We start from the raw sequence: 18,591 nt of genomic DNA on the forward strand, positions 1-18,591 counted from the left end.
GTTCAATGTGGGTGAACCTCAGAAACCTCAGGGGAAGCAGCTCAGTGGATGAAGATCCCAGACGGCACAGTCCCTTAGTTACAGAGTGTCCGAAAATGGCAAACCCACAGAGACAGAAAGTAGATCAGTGGTGCCGGGGCTCAGGGGAGGGGCAGTGGGCACGACTGTTCGCGGGCACAGGGTCTCTCTGTGGGGACGAGAATGTTCTGAAGTTAGACTGTGGTGATCAATGCCTAACCCTATATATATGCTAAGACCACTGAACTGTGTACTTCTAATGGGTGAATTTTGTGACGAGTAAATTATATTTCAGTAAAGCTGTTTTTTAAAAGTCAATGGCACACACGAGGGAGCATAATGGTGAGAGTCCCACAGGCCAGCTCTTGACGCACGGAACTCCCACCCGGACACGGGTGCGATGACCGACTTTAAAGAGGGCGGAGGCCCGCGGGTCGGCCCAAGTGAGCAAACCTGAGGAGACAAGCGGGGCCGGGGCTCCCGTCCACGCCAGGAGCACAGGGCGGGCAAGGGATGCGCCGATTGCCAGGGCCGTCCAGCCGGCCGGCGGGCTTGCTGTGCTCTGGGGCAGGGCCGGGGCTCCCGTCCACGCCGGGAGCGCAGGGCGGGCGAGGGATGCGCCGATTGCCAGGGCCGTCCAGCCGGCCGGCAGGCTTGCTGTGCTCTGGGGCAGGGCCGGGGCTCCCGTCCACGCCGGGAGCGCAGGGCGGGCGAGGGATGCGCCGATCGCCAGGGCCGTCCAGCCGGCAGGCTCGCTGTGCTCTGGGTGCTGTGGGAGACCCATGCAGTGGAGGCTCACATCAAAAATACATTTCTGATGACAGGCGCTGCAGGACAAGGGGTGAACTGCGTCCTCCGGGATGTGTGAGCCGCTGGCCCGGAGGCCTGGGGCTGGTCCGTGAGGCCCCCCAACCCAAGACCCTCGTACGGGGCAGCAGGTGCGAGCAGGCCGCCTTTGGCTCCCCCAGCCTGGCTTCTGTGGGTCTGTGTTCTGGGCCCACCCGGAGATGAGGCAGGGCTGGGTCCAGGGGTGCAGGAAGAGGACAGCTAATGGCAGCAGTGTGGGACGGGCCTTGGGGGGCAGGGTGAGGCGTCTCAGACCCCACCCCGCAGCAGCCCTGGGGACACAGGCCAGGAGGAGACAAGTGCTTCTGTGTAGCAGGGGCACCGTGACCCCAAGCAGCGCACGCGGCCCTACTCTGCCACGTCAGGACTGTCGGCAGCTCGTGGCTGAGCCAGGGCTGCAGCCGACCTCGCCTCCCCTCACCCCCAAGACTGACCACATGGCCCTGTGTCCGGCCTGTGCATCGGTGGGGCTGCCACGCCGGGGCCCCCACTGTCCTGGAGAGGGCAGGCCTCCTCAGCCTTCACCAGCCCTCAGGCAACTTTGGAAGAACATTCTCCACCTCAAAGCCATGAACCGAACACATCCACTGAAAGCCTGGACCCTGGAATCGGGTACAGTCGGCCCCCACATCTGCAGGGTCCGCATCCATGGATTCAACCAACCATGGATGGAAAATATACTCCCCAAAATTCCAGAAAGTTCCAAAAAGCAAAACTTGAATTTGCCAGCAACGATTTGCACAGCATTTACGCTGTATCAGGTGTTATAAGTACTCTGGAGATGATCTGAAGTCTATGGAGGATGTGCGTAGGTTACATGCAAATACTCCAGTGTCTTATATGAAGGACTCGAGCATCTGTGGATTTTGGTATCCTGGAGAGGTGGTCCTAAAACCAATCCCCAGCAGAGACCCAAGGACGACTATATAAACACATTTAAAAAGAAAAATTCTCTCGTCCTTTCATCTCAATCCTCATTCGCCCTCCCCTTCCAGCTCTTCGGGTTTAAGGCAAAGCCCAGAAAGGCAGGAAGAAAGGAGTTAGAATAAAATTGTAGCAACAACTGAAGGCCCACACAAAACTGACCACAGGCCACAGTAGACACTGGGCAGGGGAGCTGGGGGTGTGCAGCCACAGCCCAGAATTCTACCCCCTGAAGTCAGAGGACCTCTGACCCCAAAGCCCTGAGGTGCAGACGGTGCTCCCAGACACGGGAGGCCCTGGGAGGCCCTGGGAGGGCCCAGACCACGTTGCACGGCTCCCAGGGCTGCAGAAGGAGGTTTAGCATCCCTCCAACATCAAAGGGAGTTCCCAGGACCTTCCTTAGACCTGTGGGCCAGAACCTTGGGCAGGGTGGGGTGTGGAATGCACCTGGGAACCTTCAGTGGATGAGTGAGTAAGCATCGTAGGAAGCGGCCCTCCTCTGCAGCGTGGATGGCGGCTAAGAGCGGGAGCCAGGACAGAACCAGGGACGGCTGGACAGAGTGGAAGTGGCCTGGCCCCGGCAGGAGCACATAGAGATTGGTATGGGAGTTTTTTTTAGAAGGTTTCACACCATCACATCTGTCTTCCCCAGTTTGGAAATAAAATGTAAAACCAAAATGAAATGTGCAGTGGAAGAGTTGGGAGACAGTCAAAGAAACACGCTAGCAAAGCAAATGAAAGACAAAGACAGAGAGGAGCTTCCCTGGCGGCCCAGTGGCTAAGACTCCGCGCTTGCACTGCAGGGGGCGAGGGTGTGGTCCCTGGCTGGGGAACTAAGACCCCGCATACTGTGCGGCGCAGCCAAAAGAAAGAAAGAAAGAAAAAGACAGAGAGATGGGAGAAAAGGAGGAAAAGCTGAGTAGGACCTAAAGGCCAGCCCCGAGCTCCAGAGAGAACCAAGAAAATGAGAGGGAAACACGTACTAAATAAGAACAAATAATTGCCCAAAACCAAAGGAAATTCTGTTTTTAGATTGAAAGGCCCATCAAGTGCCCAACACAGTGAATGAAAAAGACCTGCTGCAACCCGGCCACGCACCGTGAGATCCTAACGCACCAGGAGAGACGAGAGGGCCTGAGACCCCCCCAGCGGGAAGGTCGCTCCAACCCGGCCAGGCACCGTGAGATCCTAACGCACCAGGAGAAACGAGAGGGCCTGAGACCCCCCCAGCGGGAAGGTCGCTCCAACCCGGCCAGGCACCGTGAGATCCTAACGCACCAGGAGAAACGAGAGGGCCTGAGATCCCCCCAGCGGGAAGGTCGCTCCAACCCGGCCAGGCACCGTGAGATCCTAAAGCACCAGGAGAAACGAGAAGGCCTGAGACCCCCTCAGCGGGAAGGTCACACACGGAAGATATCCTCCGGACGGCATTCCAACGGCGAAGCCAGACCTGCAAACTGTAAGGTTGAAAATCAACTCCCTCTGCCCTCTGGGCCCAGACAAAATATCAGTCAAGGAAAACGCCTCCAGAGACAGTCTCAAAAGCACGCCCCCCACTGGACACTAAGAAAGTTAGCAGAGGGGACAGGGAAAATCATCTGCAAGAAAAGCAAAACTTGTGTGAGAAATAATTTTGGTGTGTATGACTGGGCGCAGAAGTGAAAACGAATGAATAAAGATGACACTCAGCCTTACGCAGGGGCAGCCAGCCGGCGGCTGGGATGGAGACTGGCAGAAGACTCTGGTCCTGAGGCCGTAAGTCCTGCCGGGTCTGTCCTGCCCCACATCCTGTGAACACCCAGTCCCGGGCAAACGGGGCCCATGAAGGCCCGGCCTGGAGTGGAGTGCGGGGTGTCCCACGGGAGTGGGTGTCACGAGCCCACAGGCCAGGCGAGCGCCTGCGGAAGGGTGAGAAGCGCAGAGACGTGGCTGATGGAGTAAGCGAGCACACGAAGGAAACTGGGTCCCTCGCTGCTGACGGAAAGGCAGGGATCTAGAACGTGTCCCGGGGGACTGCAGTCAGCGGCATCAGTGTGGACGTGTGGTTCTCAGCAAGAAATAAAGTCAGACGTGTGTGTGTCCACACGTGTGTCCACTGAAAGGCCGGCAGCACGTCCACGCTAGGCCCAGGGGTGGCTCCAGGTCCCGGGCACAGAGTGCTCAGAGAGTCACAGATGCATCAGAAGGACACAGAGGCCAGCACTCAGGATAATCTGAGCGTCAAAATAATGATTCTAATCCACCAGATAAAGTAAGCCGTGCGTCTGCTCAGCGGTCAATCAGAATGAATACCTTGGTATGTGAAGAGGAATGTGGTATTTCCCCCAAATAACTGATTCATGGCAAAGGGGAAAGTGTCCCTGCAGCAAGAGATGCTGGGATGACGGCCCCCAACCCAGGGACAGAGCTACCCCTGGGTGTCACCAAGCAGCCCACGTCCAGGCCCCAGGACAGCCCACCCGGCGTCCAGCGCCCTCCGAGGGGGCGGTCACGCCTGACCAAGACCGACACACCGCGTGGTTCCGAGCCCCCCCCCCCCGAGGCGCTACTGAGGAGCAGATGACCCCGGGTGACGGGCACAGAGTGGCACAGAGTGGCAAACGCACCCTCACGTGGTCAGGAGGGACACCCTTTGAAAAGTTGCTGTGAGTTTGAGATTGCTTCAAGAACTATTTTTAAAACTGACATGGTGTGGGGTGTGACTGCAGTAACAGTGGTCAGGGGAGGCCTCTGCGAAGAGAGCTTGAAGCCGGGGCCCGGGGGCTCCTCAGGCCCTTCCAGCAGCCCGTCTCCAGCTTCCTAGCTCCTCGAAGAGGCTAAAATGTCCTGGGTCAAGGCTGGCTTCCCAGGGACCTCCTGGAGAGGCGGGGACAGCGGCGGCAGGGCGTGCCCCGGGGAGAGTCTGACAGCCTGGAAAATCCAAGAGGGAGCGGCACCCGTGCCCTGGACGCTGCGGGTCCCAGGCCGGGCACAGGACAGGTGGAGCACCTTGAGCCCCCGGGAGCGCTGAACTGGGTGGCCTCTCCCTCTCCCCCTTCCCCCTCTCCCCCTCCCCCGGTCCCTTCTCTGCTCCAGGCCTGTCTGTGACCTGGTTTCCAGGGTCTGGAGGCAGCACTGGTGTCGCACCCACTGGACCAGCTTTCGGCAGGAAATGCAAACAGGGCCGATGGGAAAATGAGGGCAAGGTTTGCTCTTTTTCTTTCCTTTTTTTTTTTTCTTTCTTGCTGGAATTCAGAGAGAAGTAAAATGAAGACTTGCTGAGTGGAGCAAAGACAGACCTGCTTTTGCTGAGTTTAGGTGAAAATGAGAGAAGAGCGCTGGGGGCAGGGGAGCCGGCAGCTCCATCGCTCTGCACGATTCTCATTATTTTCCTTCTAAATCAGCCGCGCTGGTGCTTTCTCTATTCAATAAAAGCCAAACGCAAGCCACGTCCCCTAATCTCTCGAACAGCAGCTCACTGCTGAGAAAATAATACAGATGTAACTTCCAGCATCGTACACTTTATTTTCCATTTATATGCAAATGGTGACCTTTCACCCAGGCTGTCTCAAAGAAGTGACTCCTTAAAAATGCAAATAGCACGTTGCAAGCAGTTACTGAGGCTGAGTTCTTCTTATATGATTATTATTATTTCTTTTAACCTTACCCACGCTGTAAAAACAACAGCTACACTGCCGGGCAGTAATGAAGACTTTCCAAACCCAATCACAGGACTGGCTCCCCAGGCGGCCTGTCAGGGAGCCTGCCAGCAGGGGAGGGGCCCCCGGATGCCGAGGGGTGGGGGGCCTCGCAGCCCCAGGGCGGGCTGAGCGTCCCGGCAGAGGCACAATGGTGTGGAGCCAGGCCTCCGACACCCGGGCAGGTGCGGGGACCGCAGGCCGCAGGCTGTGTCTGCTCCAGGCAGAGGCACAGGATTTCACAGAGGGCCTTCGCACCCCAAAAGGAGTTGAGCGCTAGCGGTCAACATGAGTGACCCCTTGACCCCCACCTAGGCACACGTGCTTCACCCCCAGACGAGGAGTCGGGGTGGGGGTGGGGGTCGGGGGAGGCCCTCCCTCAACCCCCCAGGCCAACAGGAAAGGCCTGGACAGGAGGCTGGAGACGGGGCCTGGGAAATGGACACGGCCACTGGGTGCACAGGCGGCGCTGGGCGGGGGCTTCCACGGCCCTGACCCACCCGACTGACCGAGTCAGGACGCAGGCCAGGGAAGGCGCCCGCGTCCTCGCCGCGTCCCCCACACCCCGCAGGGTCCCCGGGATTGCCCCTGCAGGAGACAGAACTGTCCTGCCCGAGGAGAGGAGAGATGGCCGCTTCCTTCTTCCTTGAGACCACACTTTACTTAGGCTCTTGCAGTTAACCCGACTAGAACGGGCTCTCTCTCGTACAAACAGGATAAATCCAAGCTGCTCGCGGCTCCCTGAAGGTCTGTCCATGCCCTGGCTCGTGTCCCGTTCAGGACAGGGGACCGACACGGGGGTAGGAGGTCCGGGCAGCTCTGGGGCCTCGAAGCCTGGGGGACGGGGTTCGACAACAGTCCCACTCTCCTTCTCCCACCCCAGTCCCTCTACCTCCAGGACGTGGAAGCACTCCTGTCTGGGGGAGGAGGGTGAACCCAGGGGGCTGCCACTGCAGCCCCAGCCCCAGGGCTCAGAATGGCCCCCATGTGGTGGCTGATTTTCGGGGGAGGGGTGGCCAGCAGAGACACCCACCTGTCAGCCTCCTACACTGCCCACTCTGCTGCCTTTTAAGTTAGAAATACTGGGGGGCTGTGCATGTGAATTTCCCAGTCTGGATGGGCATGCGGGACACGCAGAGCGCTAACACGGAACAGAATTTGGAGAGAACGCAAACCATACGTTTGCCTCCAAATGGCTCTGGGCAGTAAGGCGTCCATCGCCAGGAGGGGGGCATGGCGGGGTGGGGAGAGCCCCTCCAGGCCCTGCGCCCCCCACCTCCTCCCCCACGCTGACACGTGTGCTCGGGAGCTGTCAGGATGCTCTCTGGGATGGCATCACAGCAACAGTGGGACTCTGACGCTCACACCAGGGCCCATTTGGGGTCCCCCGCGTGCCAGAGGTGCAGGCCGCGGCGGAGCACGAGAGCTCAGGCCCTGGGGCTTGCAGGGTCTGAACCACACCAGGCAGCAGGTTCTGAACCCAGAAGCTGCACATGTGATTTGCAGCTGAGCCAGCAAATCCTGGCCCAGAAGCCTACAGCCGGTCCCATGACCCGTTCGCAGCCTTCAAGGGGGCTACAGAGTTTGCTAATGCGATTCGGTATCAAATACAAGCCGCCTTTCCTCTCCCTTTGGGCTGATGCACTGACCTCGGGGTCTCCACGGGTTTCTCTGATGGCTTCAGTGGTGTTTCTAGAAGCATCAGAATGGCGGGATACAGGAAGGCGGCAAGCTCACAGCTCCTCACAGCTCTCACACGTCGTGACAAGTGCTGCCTTATGTGTGCTGGGGGAGGGGAACCTCACAGCTAACATGCTTTGCTGCAGAATGAGACCCCGTGGGACTTCCCTGGCGGTCCAGTGGTTAAGACCTCGCGCTTCCAGTGCAGAGGGCGTGGGTTCGATCCCTGGTCAGGGAACTAAGATCCCACCCGCCGCGCGCGGTGCAGCCGAAGAAAAAAAACACTGAGACCCCAGGAAGCCAGGGCTGGGGAGTGGGCTTCATGAACTAAAAGGAGAGCCACGAACATCTAAGTAATTTAGCAAGAACCTAATCAGACCACTAAAAGGTAATAACTGAAACACCCCCGCAGTCTGGACAACAGAGCCTAACCTTACACCCAGGCCAACAGGGTCTTCACTCACAGATGGTGGAGGGAAAACTCAGAACCGAACACTTAAGCACTCTCTTGCCACCTTGATTCAGAACCTTCCCTGGCTGTCTCCAGCCCAGCACTGACAGCTCAGTGCCCGCGTTTACAAGGGCACCCAGGCCAGCACCTGCGTACGTACCAGAACCGCGAACGCTGAGGCACTGCCCGCCAGGAGGCCCCGACCTGGGGGCCTGCAGGCCCTCCTCCAAGGCAAGTGGGGACACCCACAAGGCGGATCCAATACGATAGCAGAGATGTTCCAACTACTGGACACCTAAGGGCGTGACTGTGACGCCTGGGAGGGTCCGCCAGGGGCCCGGGCGGCGTCTGTTAGAGGCCGTGGAAGAGAAGCTGGAGGTGAAAGGAGACAGGAGGTGGATCAGGGATCTTGGGGTGGCCCAGATGGGGGATGGAGAATCAGGTTGGAAGACAGGCTGGAGACAGACCCAGGACGTCTCCCACGCAGTGGGAAAGCACCCAGGAGGGCAGCGAGGGTCAGTGTGGTCTGAGGATGACCTCCTGGGCGGTCAGGCTGTGCAGGTGTGGGACTTGAGTGAGAAGTTCCATAATTACACATGCAAACTGATGGTTAACCAACCAATTCACTGCTCAGTTAGCAGTCTGGTAACCAAGCAGGCCGTCGTGAACTACTGAGTCTGGGAGCCCAGTACAGTTACAGTCTCAGAGCACCTTAGTTATGTCACAGGTGCAGCTCTGAGTCTGTGAAACGCCTTGTGCCCCCCTTCACTCAGGAACCACCGGGCTGCCCATAGGGGACAACGGGGGCCAAGCCGTTTTATACCCTGTAGGTGTGAAGAGTGAAGGGACACCGCCTGGCACGCAGGAAGTTAGGGACGCGCCCCAGACCTGCGACCCGAGGTGTCTAACCCTCTAGGACCGAGTAAAGCAGGCACGGGGATAAAGAATAACGGAGAAGCCAGACCCTCCTCACTCCCAGGCAACGGCAGGTGGGCCCTGGGTCCGGAGTCTGAGACAAGAGAGGCCGGGGGCTGCAGGCCGAGGGGAGGGCAGCCGTCCAGCCTGGAGCCCCGGGGAGCTCTCTCTCACGCTGCTGCTTTAATGTGGAGTTTTTAGGCAACAAAATGGGGGAAAAGGAGAGGCCCCAGATGGCTTCCCCAGGAGCCCTCAGACCAACATCGAGCAGGATCAAGGTGTGAAGCCAGGCGTGAGGGCTTGTCTGGCGGCAGCTCGGCCAGATGGCGCGTCCGGATGGACACAGCCCTGCGCCCTGCCCGCCACCCTGCGCCACGCGGTGCCTCGGGCCTGTCCCCGGCGCACCCTCCATGCGGACCCTGCTCCCAGGCTGCAGTCCGGAATGACCCCTCACACACCACACGTGTCCGCACAACCCCACACGGCCCCGCCGGGTGCCTGAGCGGCAGCAGAAGGGGGGCCCGGGGACGCAGAGCGGCCAGCACTGGGCAAGGGCTCTGCCCCCTCCGGCCAGGACTAATCCTGGACAGAGGCAGATTAAATCATCCTTGGAGTTACTTTCATTGCATCTGATTAAAATAACACTGCATTTTTTAAAGTGTAAATTCAAAAATGAAAACAGGAGGGAGCATGGACACCAGGCTCCAAGCAGAGGGAGGCCAAGCACGAGCAGCGGCCCCTGCTGGCGAGCATTCGCCACTCCGTCCTCTCTGGAGCCATCAGCCCAAACACGTCTGAGAGCAAAGCATTTTAAGCCAGGTGGAAGACGTCTCTCGTTTCGTTTTGAGGGTTTTTTAAGCAACATTTGGGGGAATCCAGCCATCTGTGAAGGACAGGACGTATGCCGAGGACCTCGAGGCATTCCACCCCAAAGCCCTGCGAGCAGCCGGGAGGGGTCCCGAGAGGGTGGCCCTGGGGTCTTCAGGGAGCAGAAAGCCCACGCGGGGGCAGCTCCGGTGGCAGCTGCTCTCATGCCTTCTGGGAAACAGCATTTTCCTGGCTGAGTAATCTCCCTGCGGTGCCGGGTCCCAAAGACCGTCTTCCCATAAACTCACACCGCAAAATTCCCGTTAAAATCGCCTCTGTAGACAGCTGGCTTCAGAGTGAGTTTACAAGGAAGGAGCTGCCAGGGCTGGAGGGAGGGCCCCCAGCCAGGCTTTCCACAAGATAAACGTCAGCAAGAAGGGGATCTGGACGGGTCTTCCAGGCCTGGGACCGGCGTTTGTCCCTCCAACGCGCAAGGCTCACTGGTTGCCCAGTGCCCTGCCTGCCTGGGGGGCCAGGTGACAAGGCAGCCCCTGCCCACCCGGCAGACACCCTCGCCCCTGCCACCTTGTCCACTCCGGGGCTGAGCAACGTGCTCTGGTCGCCCGTGGCCCCCTCCCCAGCCAGTGCGGGGTGGGAGGCGTTGAGCAGCCCCTCCCCCACCTTCTCTTCACCAGAGTGGAAGTGCCTCGTGCACCAGGGGGAGCTCGGCCCCAAGCAGCCATCAGAGCAGTGGCCCGAGGCCCAGGGGCACTCCCCCACAACCTCAGTCTGCAGGCCCCTTGTCCTGCCGTCTCTGCCAGTGCTGGGCCATGCAAAGCAGCATTCCACCCGTGCAACCATCGCCCGGGCTGGGCACCACCAGCAGGGGCCGGGCTGCACACACACCCCAGCCTCCCCGACCAGCTCCCAGCATTGGCTCAGATCCCCTCTGCCCCCGCCCCGAATGCCCCACCCCCAACACACAGAGTGACCCAGGTCCTCGCGGGCACATTCGGCGACCCCAGGCCGGAAGAGGACAGTAGGGCCCAGAGAGGAAGGGCCTTGGCTCTGGGCAGCACCGGGGAGAGCGCCCACCCCAGCCAAGGCCAGGGGACAGGCCAAGCTCCAGCCAGAACGGGCAGCTGTGGGTCAGCGACCCGTGGGGCTGAGGGCCCGGAGCTCTCTCCTGTGCCAGCACACTCTCTGCAGGCCTCTCCCGAACGCCTCTGGGCACTGACAGGGCTTTCCAGGACAACCTCCTCTGACCCCAGGAACAGGGCCACTTTGCAGACCCAAAGGCTCTGCCCGCTGTGTGGGGACATCTCAGGGCGGGTCCTACTCCCTCAGGCACCAGGAGCGTTCGGGGCAACGGGCAATCACTGCCTTTGGCAGAATCTTCCGAGAGGGTCTGGAGCATTGGCTCCAAATACTTGGGGCTGCCTCCAGACCTGTGGGGACTGCCTGAGGGTCGCAGAGACTCCCCACCCCGGGCCACACTTTAGACAGAAGCAGCCCCCTGCCCTCAGTGAGTTCCCGGGCCCGTATCTGGGGCCATGGTCCAAAAGGGTCAGAGCCCGGGGGTTCCAGAAGGAAAGGTCTCGAAGTCCAACTCTCTGAGGACCCTGGTCAGCCCCCTAGATCAGCGGACACCCTGGGAGTGCCCGCGAGGCAGGGGCACCTTGCAGGGGCCTCAGTCTCCAGCCCTGCGGGGCAGAGGGTTCGTGAAGCTACGTCCTTCTCTTCGCAAGCAAATTGCCCCGTGAGCCCTAAGCCAGCCTTCTCTCCCCACTGGCGCCACAAAACTCCAATCCCTGCTCTCCCATTCTTCTGTTTACCATTAATTAACAGGGCCATATGGAAGGAGGTGAGAATCACAGCCGTGGGCCAGTGGGAGGGGAGCCCTGGTGGTGAGGAACCTGGACCTCTCCCCAGTGGCCACCCAGCCTCCCTGGGCCGGAAGAGGCAAAGTCCAAGCACATCCTCTCACACCGAGGCTGAGGGCCCGCTTCCTCTGGTTTGCCCCAACACTCTCCTGCCTTTTGTTCACTCAGCCACTAGCCTCAGAGGTGTCCTCAAGTCTCTCTGATTTTTTTTAACCACTGGGGCAAAAGTCCTCGTCTCCCTCTCCCAAAAGGATAATGATAATTATCGCCGTCTTTCTCGCCATTACAGTGACACAGTCTGATGGCCCAAGACAGAGCCCACATCCTGCTACCAGACCCACCTCTCAGAGGTTTTGTTTCAGAAATTAAAGCCCAACTTTACCGGCCAATGATGTCCACGGATGCAAAGGTGATGCTGAGAGCAGAGAAGCCCTCGGTGACTCACAGCAGCTTCACAACAAGGACCCGCCACACCACAGCCCAGGGGCCACAGGCAGCTTGTTTACCTTCCTGATTCACAAAGAGGAAAGTGAACCCAGCAGACAAAGTCCACGGCCCAGAACACATCACCCTCCAGGCAACGGCATCACATCATTCAAGGCTCACACGGACTTCCTGCCTAAACCTGATTTCTAGTTTTAAATACAAAAATCCAGTTACGCTAACGCTATAAGCAACCACACTTGTGACCCCGATCACATAATGAGAAAAGGAGGCGAAGGGACAGCGATATTTACTGCAGGGCATCTATCCTGCAGACACACGCACCCTAGTTGTTGTTCCTTAAGTTTAGAAATAAGTGACACGCAAAGACAGGACGCTCACATGACCACCTCTGCTCTGTCTTGGGTGGGAGCACGCATGAGGTCCCGACGGCGTCCCCCTCGAGAGAGAGGTCTTCTGCTTAAGGAGCCAGCGTTCTCCCGGGGAACTTAGCTCCCGGGTCCCACGGCTGCAGATACATCTGTGTTTCTCTTTCAGAAAAGCACACAAAGTTTCTCGTCTCGACACAAGGTCCCCCAGTGTCTTTCTGTCAGACGCACAATGTGTCCCCTAGATTCTCAGAGTGGCCAAGCGCATGAGCAAAGCCAAGGAGGGACAGAGAACTCGGAGGAAAACGGCCGCGGGCAGACCCAGGAGGAAAAGAAAGCCTCGGTCCAACACAGCAGCTTTAAAAAGCCATCCCCAGACCTGCTTTTCCAGCAAAGAAAGCCTTCACGTCAGAAACTAACCCTGCGTACCCTCTCCCCGTCTCCACCCGAGGGGAGAAGCCAAGCGCTGGGCATCTGCCTTTGTCAGCGAAAGAACGTAACATTGACTTACCTTTTTCCCCACAGCTATTGTCTGTCCTCTTTCAAAATGACATCACGGAAAGCAATCATGAAATTTACATGGGGGTGCGGGTGTTCGGGGAGGAGAGGCAAGGCAGCTGCCTCCCTTCCGGTGGTCGCATGTGGGGAAGCCTGTGTGCAGGTTTCAATTAAATATCCTCTCCCTTTAGTGTGCGAACTCCTAAGCCAGCTAAAGGCGACGTCTCATTTACTTAATGACCGCTCTCATTAGCAGCGGTGGCACGGGCTGGCGGAGAGGCTCCTTTGTAAATACGCTACCCATGAACCCTTGGGGCTCCAATATATCTGTTTACTCTCTGAGGTGAAATAAATTTACAGTATAGCATCAGAAAGATGGATCTGCTGACGGGGAGCGAGAGGTGTCCAGGCCGGCAGAGCCCCTGTCTCCCGCCCCAAGCCTCAGCCCACAGAAGGTGCTCGCGCTTGCCCACACTGATTCATAATTAATATGCAGCACGATTTGGGTTTTTTTAATGCAAAACACACAAAAGGGCAGGGAGCGTCACAATCACCAGGCTCACCCCCCTCTGCTTTCTCCACCAGTGGTTCAGTCCAATAATTCCTAATAGCAGCGACCGGAATGACAGATGCCCTGGGTTAGCACGGCTGCAGCGAAAGTACTTTACAATATTTATCGGTGGTTAGGAATATGACCTACCATCATAAAGCACGAGCTGCAGAATTTATTACTCAGATGAGCCAGGAGGGTTACATATTGGCTCATCTGCATATTCAAGTACCAGTGACTTAAATGGATACGGATATATTGTTCAAGTGCATAAAAGGTTCCTACGGCCACAGACCAAAACATAGTCACATACACAAAGAGTAGATCAGGAAAAGGTACTTTGCTTTTATCACACATTCCCTTTTTGTTTCAAGTCTAAAAATAATAAAACCCTCTCACAGAGAGCTTGAGCACTCCCGAAGCCACAAGTATCCTACGCCCTGAAACCACTAAGTTTATCCCAGCCAGAGGGAAGCACAACCACTCAAGTTCTATCTTTTTCAGTCTTTTTCAAACTGCCTGCGAGGAGCTGGCCAATGAAAATCGGGAGAGAAAAAATTCATAACACACACAATGGAAGTGCCCACCCGCTCTTCAAGCAACCCAACCGTCTGCTTTTTTAGGTACTGGGTTTGTGATTTTTTTTTTTTTCCACATTCGAGGATAAATGTAGGACTTTCCTCAGTTAAGAGTACCCAGGAGCCAGGGTATTCCTGCTTGCTACCCAGATTCCCTTTCCCTACAGATAAAGCTAGCAAACTATTGTCCTTTATCATAATCAGGTTGTCAGAAACTGTACTGTGAAACACGACACAAGCTGAATTGCAGACACCCGCACAGAAGGGACTGTCACAGGCCAGCACGAGGGCCAGCGAGACCCGTGGCCCAGAAGTTCGGTGCAGAGATTGTGACACAGTAAATATCAGATCTTGGTAAGTGACGCAGGAACACACCGCCCCTACGCTAATTAGCACTGAAGCGCTCAGGCCCCCAAAAGCATGAATGAGACAGAACTGAAACATTTAGCTTTCTCTAAGAGAACATTATTGAAGGTCAGCTAAAACCCTTCCACAAGCAATTATTCTCGACTTGCAGAGCTGCTTCCACATCACATGTAACCCAATAAGCTTCATCCGAAAAGCAAGTATGTTCAGTTCTTATACACACACATCCTTCTCAACAAATAAAATGTACTCAGAGGGATCTTTTAGTGTGAGCAAAAGGAAATAAAGGCAAAAGCCCTCACTGGTCAAACTGAGGATGAAATATTAATCAGCCAAACGAGAACAGCTTGAGGCCCCTGCCATGACAGCTGAACATTGTTTTTATTCTTTTCTAAGCTCACATCCATTAGCATAGAAGGACACGTTCAGTTAAGAGCTCTTCTGAAAAGCCATATTCTGTCTCCTCTGGACACGCTGGGAGTGCTGGGATGTTTTACATCCCAAACCTTTGGCATTCAGAAATTCTATTAAACTCTTATCGGCAGGCTGCAGGCTCAGACAGCCCTGCACGCCGTTGTTCCAGGATGGAGATGGAATCAAGGGAGGGCTGGCGCTGAATCAGCCAATTCCCCAACAATACCCAGTGCTTCATGAAAGCATTTAATTCACATACAGAACAGTCAAACTCAGGAAACAAGAGCAAGCAGAGGTAACAGCAAGAAGAGATCAGGATGTGCAACAAAAGGACCTGGGATGACATAGCTGTTTTTGCAGGCGACAAATTACACTTGCTCACACCCTCAGGTGCCCGCAGCTCTCACACCTCCCCGCTGGATAAACAGCTTCCCAAGGCGTGCAGCCCGGCGGTCCGGAGTGGGGCCTCTGGACTCCACGTGAGGCTGCTCAGGGAGCATTCGAACGAGCTCAGCAACTTCAGACTGGTGCCTGTTCCCAGAACCTGGGGAGAAGCAGCCCTGGGAGCCCCACGCCAAGGAGGCCATAGCTGCAAGAGCCAGTTCAGACGTGTAAAGGTTCAAAATCTCGTCCCACTCCACTGCGAGAACAAGGAGAAGTTACAGGAAGGGAGCAGGGGAGGGCCTTAGCCGGCAAGTTGTGAGGTTTGGTGGCTTCCTTCAGCTTAAGTGTGGGATCCAGACGAGCCTGGCTCTGATCAGCACGTTGGACAGCGCTCCCTCGCCCGAGGGCCCTTTGTTCCCTGGCACAGCCGGGACCTGCACTCCGTGGTCGCTGAGCCCCGGCAGAAGAGGCGACTCCAAACCAAGGCTCCCAGCCTTGCTTGTAAGTGACAGCAGCAAGGTGTCACTAAAAACCTTCTTTCTCACACGGGGGAAACTGTCAGGATTATTTTCAATCCTAAAATATTTTCTTTTCCATAACTAAGCAAGGAGCACATTGCTCCTCTAAGCTTTATTTCATAAAAGATCTGTGGGGAGGACGCTTGTGACTCTTAAGTTTGGAAGATCCACAGGGAAACACCCTCTGCCTGATGGGAGGGTCCTCAAACGCCACGCGGGAGAAAATGGGGAGATGTGCAACACCAAACTTGCAGCACTCGCTTAGGAAGTGTTTTGTGGGAGCTGGGCAGGCAGGCTCAGGATCGCTTAGCTGGTAAGATCATTTCAAATAAAGTGTAATTACTTGTGCAAATCTGCACACAGACATTCCAAGTGTCAGTTCGTTTGTTTCATAAAAACTCTTTCAAGTAATTTTGGTCTAAACTTTCTGCATCTGTAATTGGCACCGCCTTCTCCGGTGACCAGCTGGGGGTGAGGGTTTTCTTCTTTCCCTCTGAAAGCTTCCCTGCAGATGGGCGCCCGCCTTAAAGCTGCAGACGACAATTAGGGCCGTTGTGTGTGGAGCCGCAATGGTCAGCATTAATATTGTATACGAACAGCTGAGGGCGAGGGGGGGCCCTGCCCCAGGCAGGCTCTGGCAGATGGAGCAAACAAAACCGAGGGCCACTCTCTCCAGCACCCTGGGCTGACTCACACACACTCACACGCTCACACACACTCACACACACACTCTGGCTACATTGTGAGACTGTTTCGCGCTGAGACATCAAACACACCAGCCCTTTGACGCTGTGTACACACTTACACACACAATCACACATATGATGGGGAGAGTACTGCACTGTGTTAAAGTCTCTCACACGCAGAGTAACTGCCTGTGAGGAAAGCATTTTACTACAGCGAGTCCTGGGTGGACACGCCAGTCACACACACCCCACCCGCGGCCCCCACCTGCCAAAGACAGGGTAGGCGGCACGGGGCCCTGCAGGCCCCGCCATCAGTGTCCACGGGCCCTGGCCTTGCTCAGGAGGGAGCATGTGTCTGTCACCTCCTCGGCTGCCCAGAAAAGAGCACTGAGAGCTGATGGGGACACATCTAATTAGTCCCTTTGGCGTCTTGGCAGAAACCTGTGAACAAGGCGGGGGCGGGGGGGGGTGCGGGGGGGGGTGCTCAGTGTGGGGAGGGGGGAGGTACGCACCCAGGAAGGTCCCGCAGAGCATCATCCTGGCTGGGCAGACACACCTCCACTCCGAAGCTGGTACACACGGTCACTTCATGCTGCAAAAAGTTGTGACACAAACTTCTGTGTCCCAGGGCCCTGGAGAGCTCCCTTCTCATGCAGCCAATCAGGGCCAGGGAGCAGATAATCACAAATCGATGCCCTGCCAATGAGGTTCCCTGCCCCACACAAAAGGGCCCCGGGCCCCAGACAATGAGCCCCGCCTGCAGGTGGAGGGAGCAAAGACACAGCCCCTCACACTGAGGGACCAGCAAGTGAGGGGTGGGAGGGGCCCTTCCCGAAGATGCCCCTCCTCCCGCTTGCCCCTCCCCTTCTTCCTCCTACTTTTCCCCTCCCCTCCCCCTCCCCTCCCCCTCCCCTCCCCTCCCCTCCCCTCCCCTCCCCTCCCCCTCCCCTCCCCCTCCCCTCCCCTCCCCCTCCCCTCCCCCTCCCTCCCCTCCCCCTCCCCTCCCCTCCCCCTCTCCTCCCCGCCCCCTCCCTTTCCTCCCACTTCCCTGTCTCCCCACTTAACCCCAGACCAAGTTAGGCCAGAAACCTAGTCAAAGACCAGTCACGATAAGTGGGATGGGATCAGGTCTGGATAGCCTGGACCTGCCTGCAACACAAACACTGACTACCAAGGGGGCAGGCCCTTGTGGCCCCCGGAACGATGGACTCCCCACCACCCAGGTGTGAAACTTGGGGTGAGGGGGGGAGGTGAAGAGAGGACCAACTCCCTCAGGGATGCGGGGTTCGGAGGGGGACCCACAGGGGCAGGGGAGGGGCACGTGTCTGTGTGGGATGTATTAGGCCTTTCTGGGGTGACCCCTCCTGCCCTACCCCCTGTCAGTGAACCTTTGCCGCACACCAGGGCCTCTGGAGCAATAAGGTCGGCCATCCCCAGACCCGGCTGAACCCTCCCAGCTCTTCCCTGATGGCGGGAGGAAGCTCCCACTCACCCCGAGGCAACTCAGGTGTCACCTTCCTCGAGGTCCCCATCGCACCCTCAGCTCGGGTACTCCCCTGCCTCTGTGCAGGTCCCCATCGCACCCTCAGCTCGGGTATTCCCCTGCCTCTGTGCAGGTCTCCATCGCACCCTCAGCTCGGGTACTCCCCTGCCTCTGTGCAGGTCTCCATCGCACCCTCAGCTCGGGTGCTCCCCTGCCTCTGTGCAGGTCTCCATCGCACCCTCAGCTCGGGTACTCCCCTGCCTCTGTGCAGGTCTCCATCGCACCCTCAGCTCGGGTGCTCCCCTGCCTCTGTGCAGGTCTCCATCGCACCCTCAGCTCGGGTACTCCCCTGCCTCTGTGCAGGTGTCTGCCCCTGACAGGTGAGGCCCATGCAGCCTGCGGCAGCTACAGCCCATGGCGAGAGCCCCACACTCACTGTTTCTACGGGAGACCTGCGAGGTGGGGCTGGGTGAGCTCTTAGACCTTGAAAGGGCCTGAGGACGACCCCTGGGAGGTGGGAAGGGTCAGATGAGACCCGAGGGCCCCCTCCGACATTCCTCTAGAGCAGAAGTCCTCAGATCTGGCCCCTGGGGGGGGTGGGATGGTCCCATCCTCACAGACTCGCCCCTTAAATAAAGCGTGAGGGTGGTGAGGACAGCACTCGGGCCAGCGTGAGTCTGAGTCGCGGCAGCCCAGGCTGCTTTGCAAGCTAGAGCGATGGTTGCTGGGGGGGCGGGCTTCACCATCCTGGAGCCGGAGGAGGGAAATGTGGACAGAACCCGGGCCATCCCGTCCCCTCATAGCCCCTCACTATCAGCAGTTGGCTGTATCCACGCCTGTTCTGAGGCCTCCAGTGAGGGCAGCTGGGCAGGAAACGGGCAAGCGGGTGGTCCCAGGGGGAAGCTGCCCAGGTTAGGATACAGGCAGGGGGAAGGGCCGGCTGCTGAGGGTCTGTGGGGGCCAATCAAGGGACACATGGGACTCCAGGGTTTGGCCTGAGCCCTCGGAGGGGCAACGAAAGGGGCTGACGGGGGAGAGCAGGTCTGTGGAGATTGACAGCCCTGTTGACCCCAGAACATGGGTTCCAGTCGGGGGCTCAGG

General features: G+C 57.7%; 1 protein-coding gene across 7 annotated transcripts in view; it reads right to left on the minus strand.

The window, feature by feature from the left end:
• LOC132596371 (myelin transcription factor 1-like) overlaps positions 1 to 18,591 on the minus strand; it is a 102,487-nt gene that overhangs the window by 60,550 nt on the left and 23,346 nt on the right. For 4 of the 7 annotated variants that reach the window (XM_060293369.2, XM_070044770.1, XM_060293368.1 and 1 more), the window contains one exon: positions 16,520 to 16,599. In XM_060293369.2, the coding sequence (XP_060149352.1) occupies positions 16,520 to 16,544 (25 nt within the window). In that variant the 5' untranslated portion in view covers positions 16,545 to 16,599. Of the gene's footprint in view, positions 1 to 12,026; positions 12,345 to 12,524; positions 12,952 to 16,519; positions 16,600 to 18,591 lie in introns of those variants that run through there. The other 3 variants (XM_060293372.1, XM_060293370.1, XM_060293371.1) reach the window with 2 other exon arrangements.

This window comes from Globicephala melas, unplaced genomic scaffold, assembly GCF_963455315.2.
Source record: "Globicephala melas unplaced genomic scaffold, mGloMel1.2 SCAFFOLD_92, whole genome shotgun sequence".
In the NCBI taxonomy this organism is placed as follows: Eukaryota; Metazoa; Chordata; class Mammalia; order Artiodactyla; family Delphinidae; genus Globicephala; species Globicephala melas.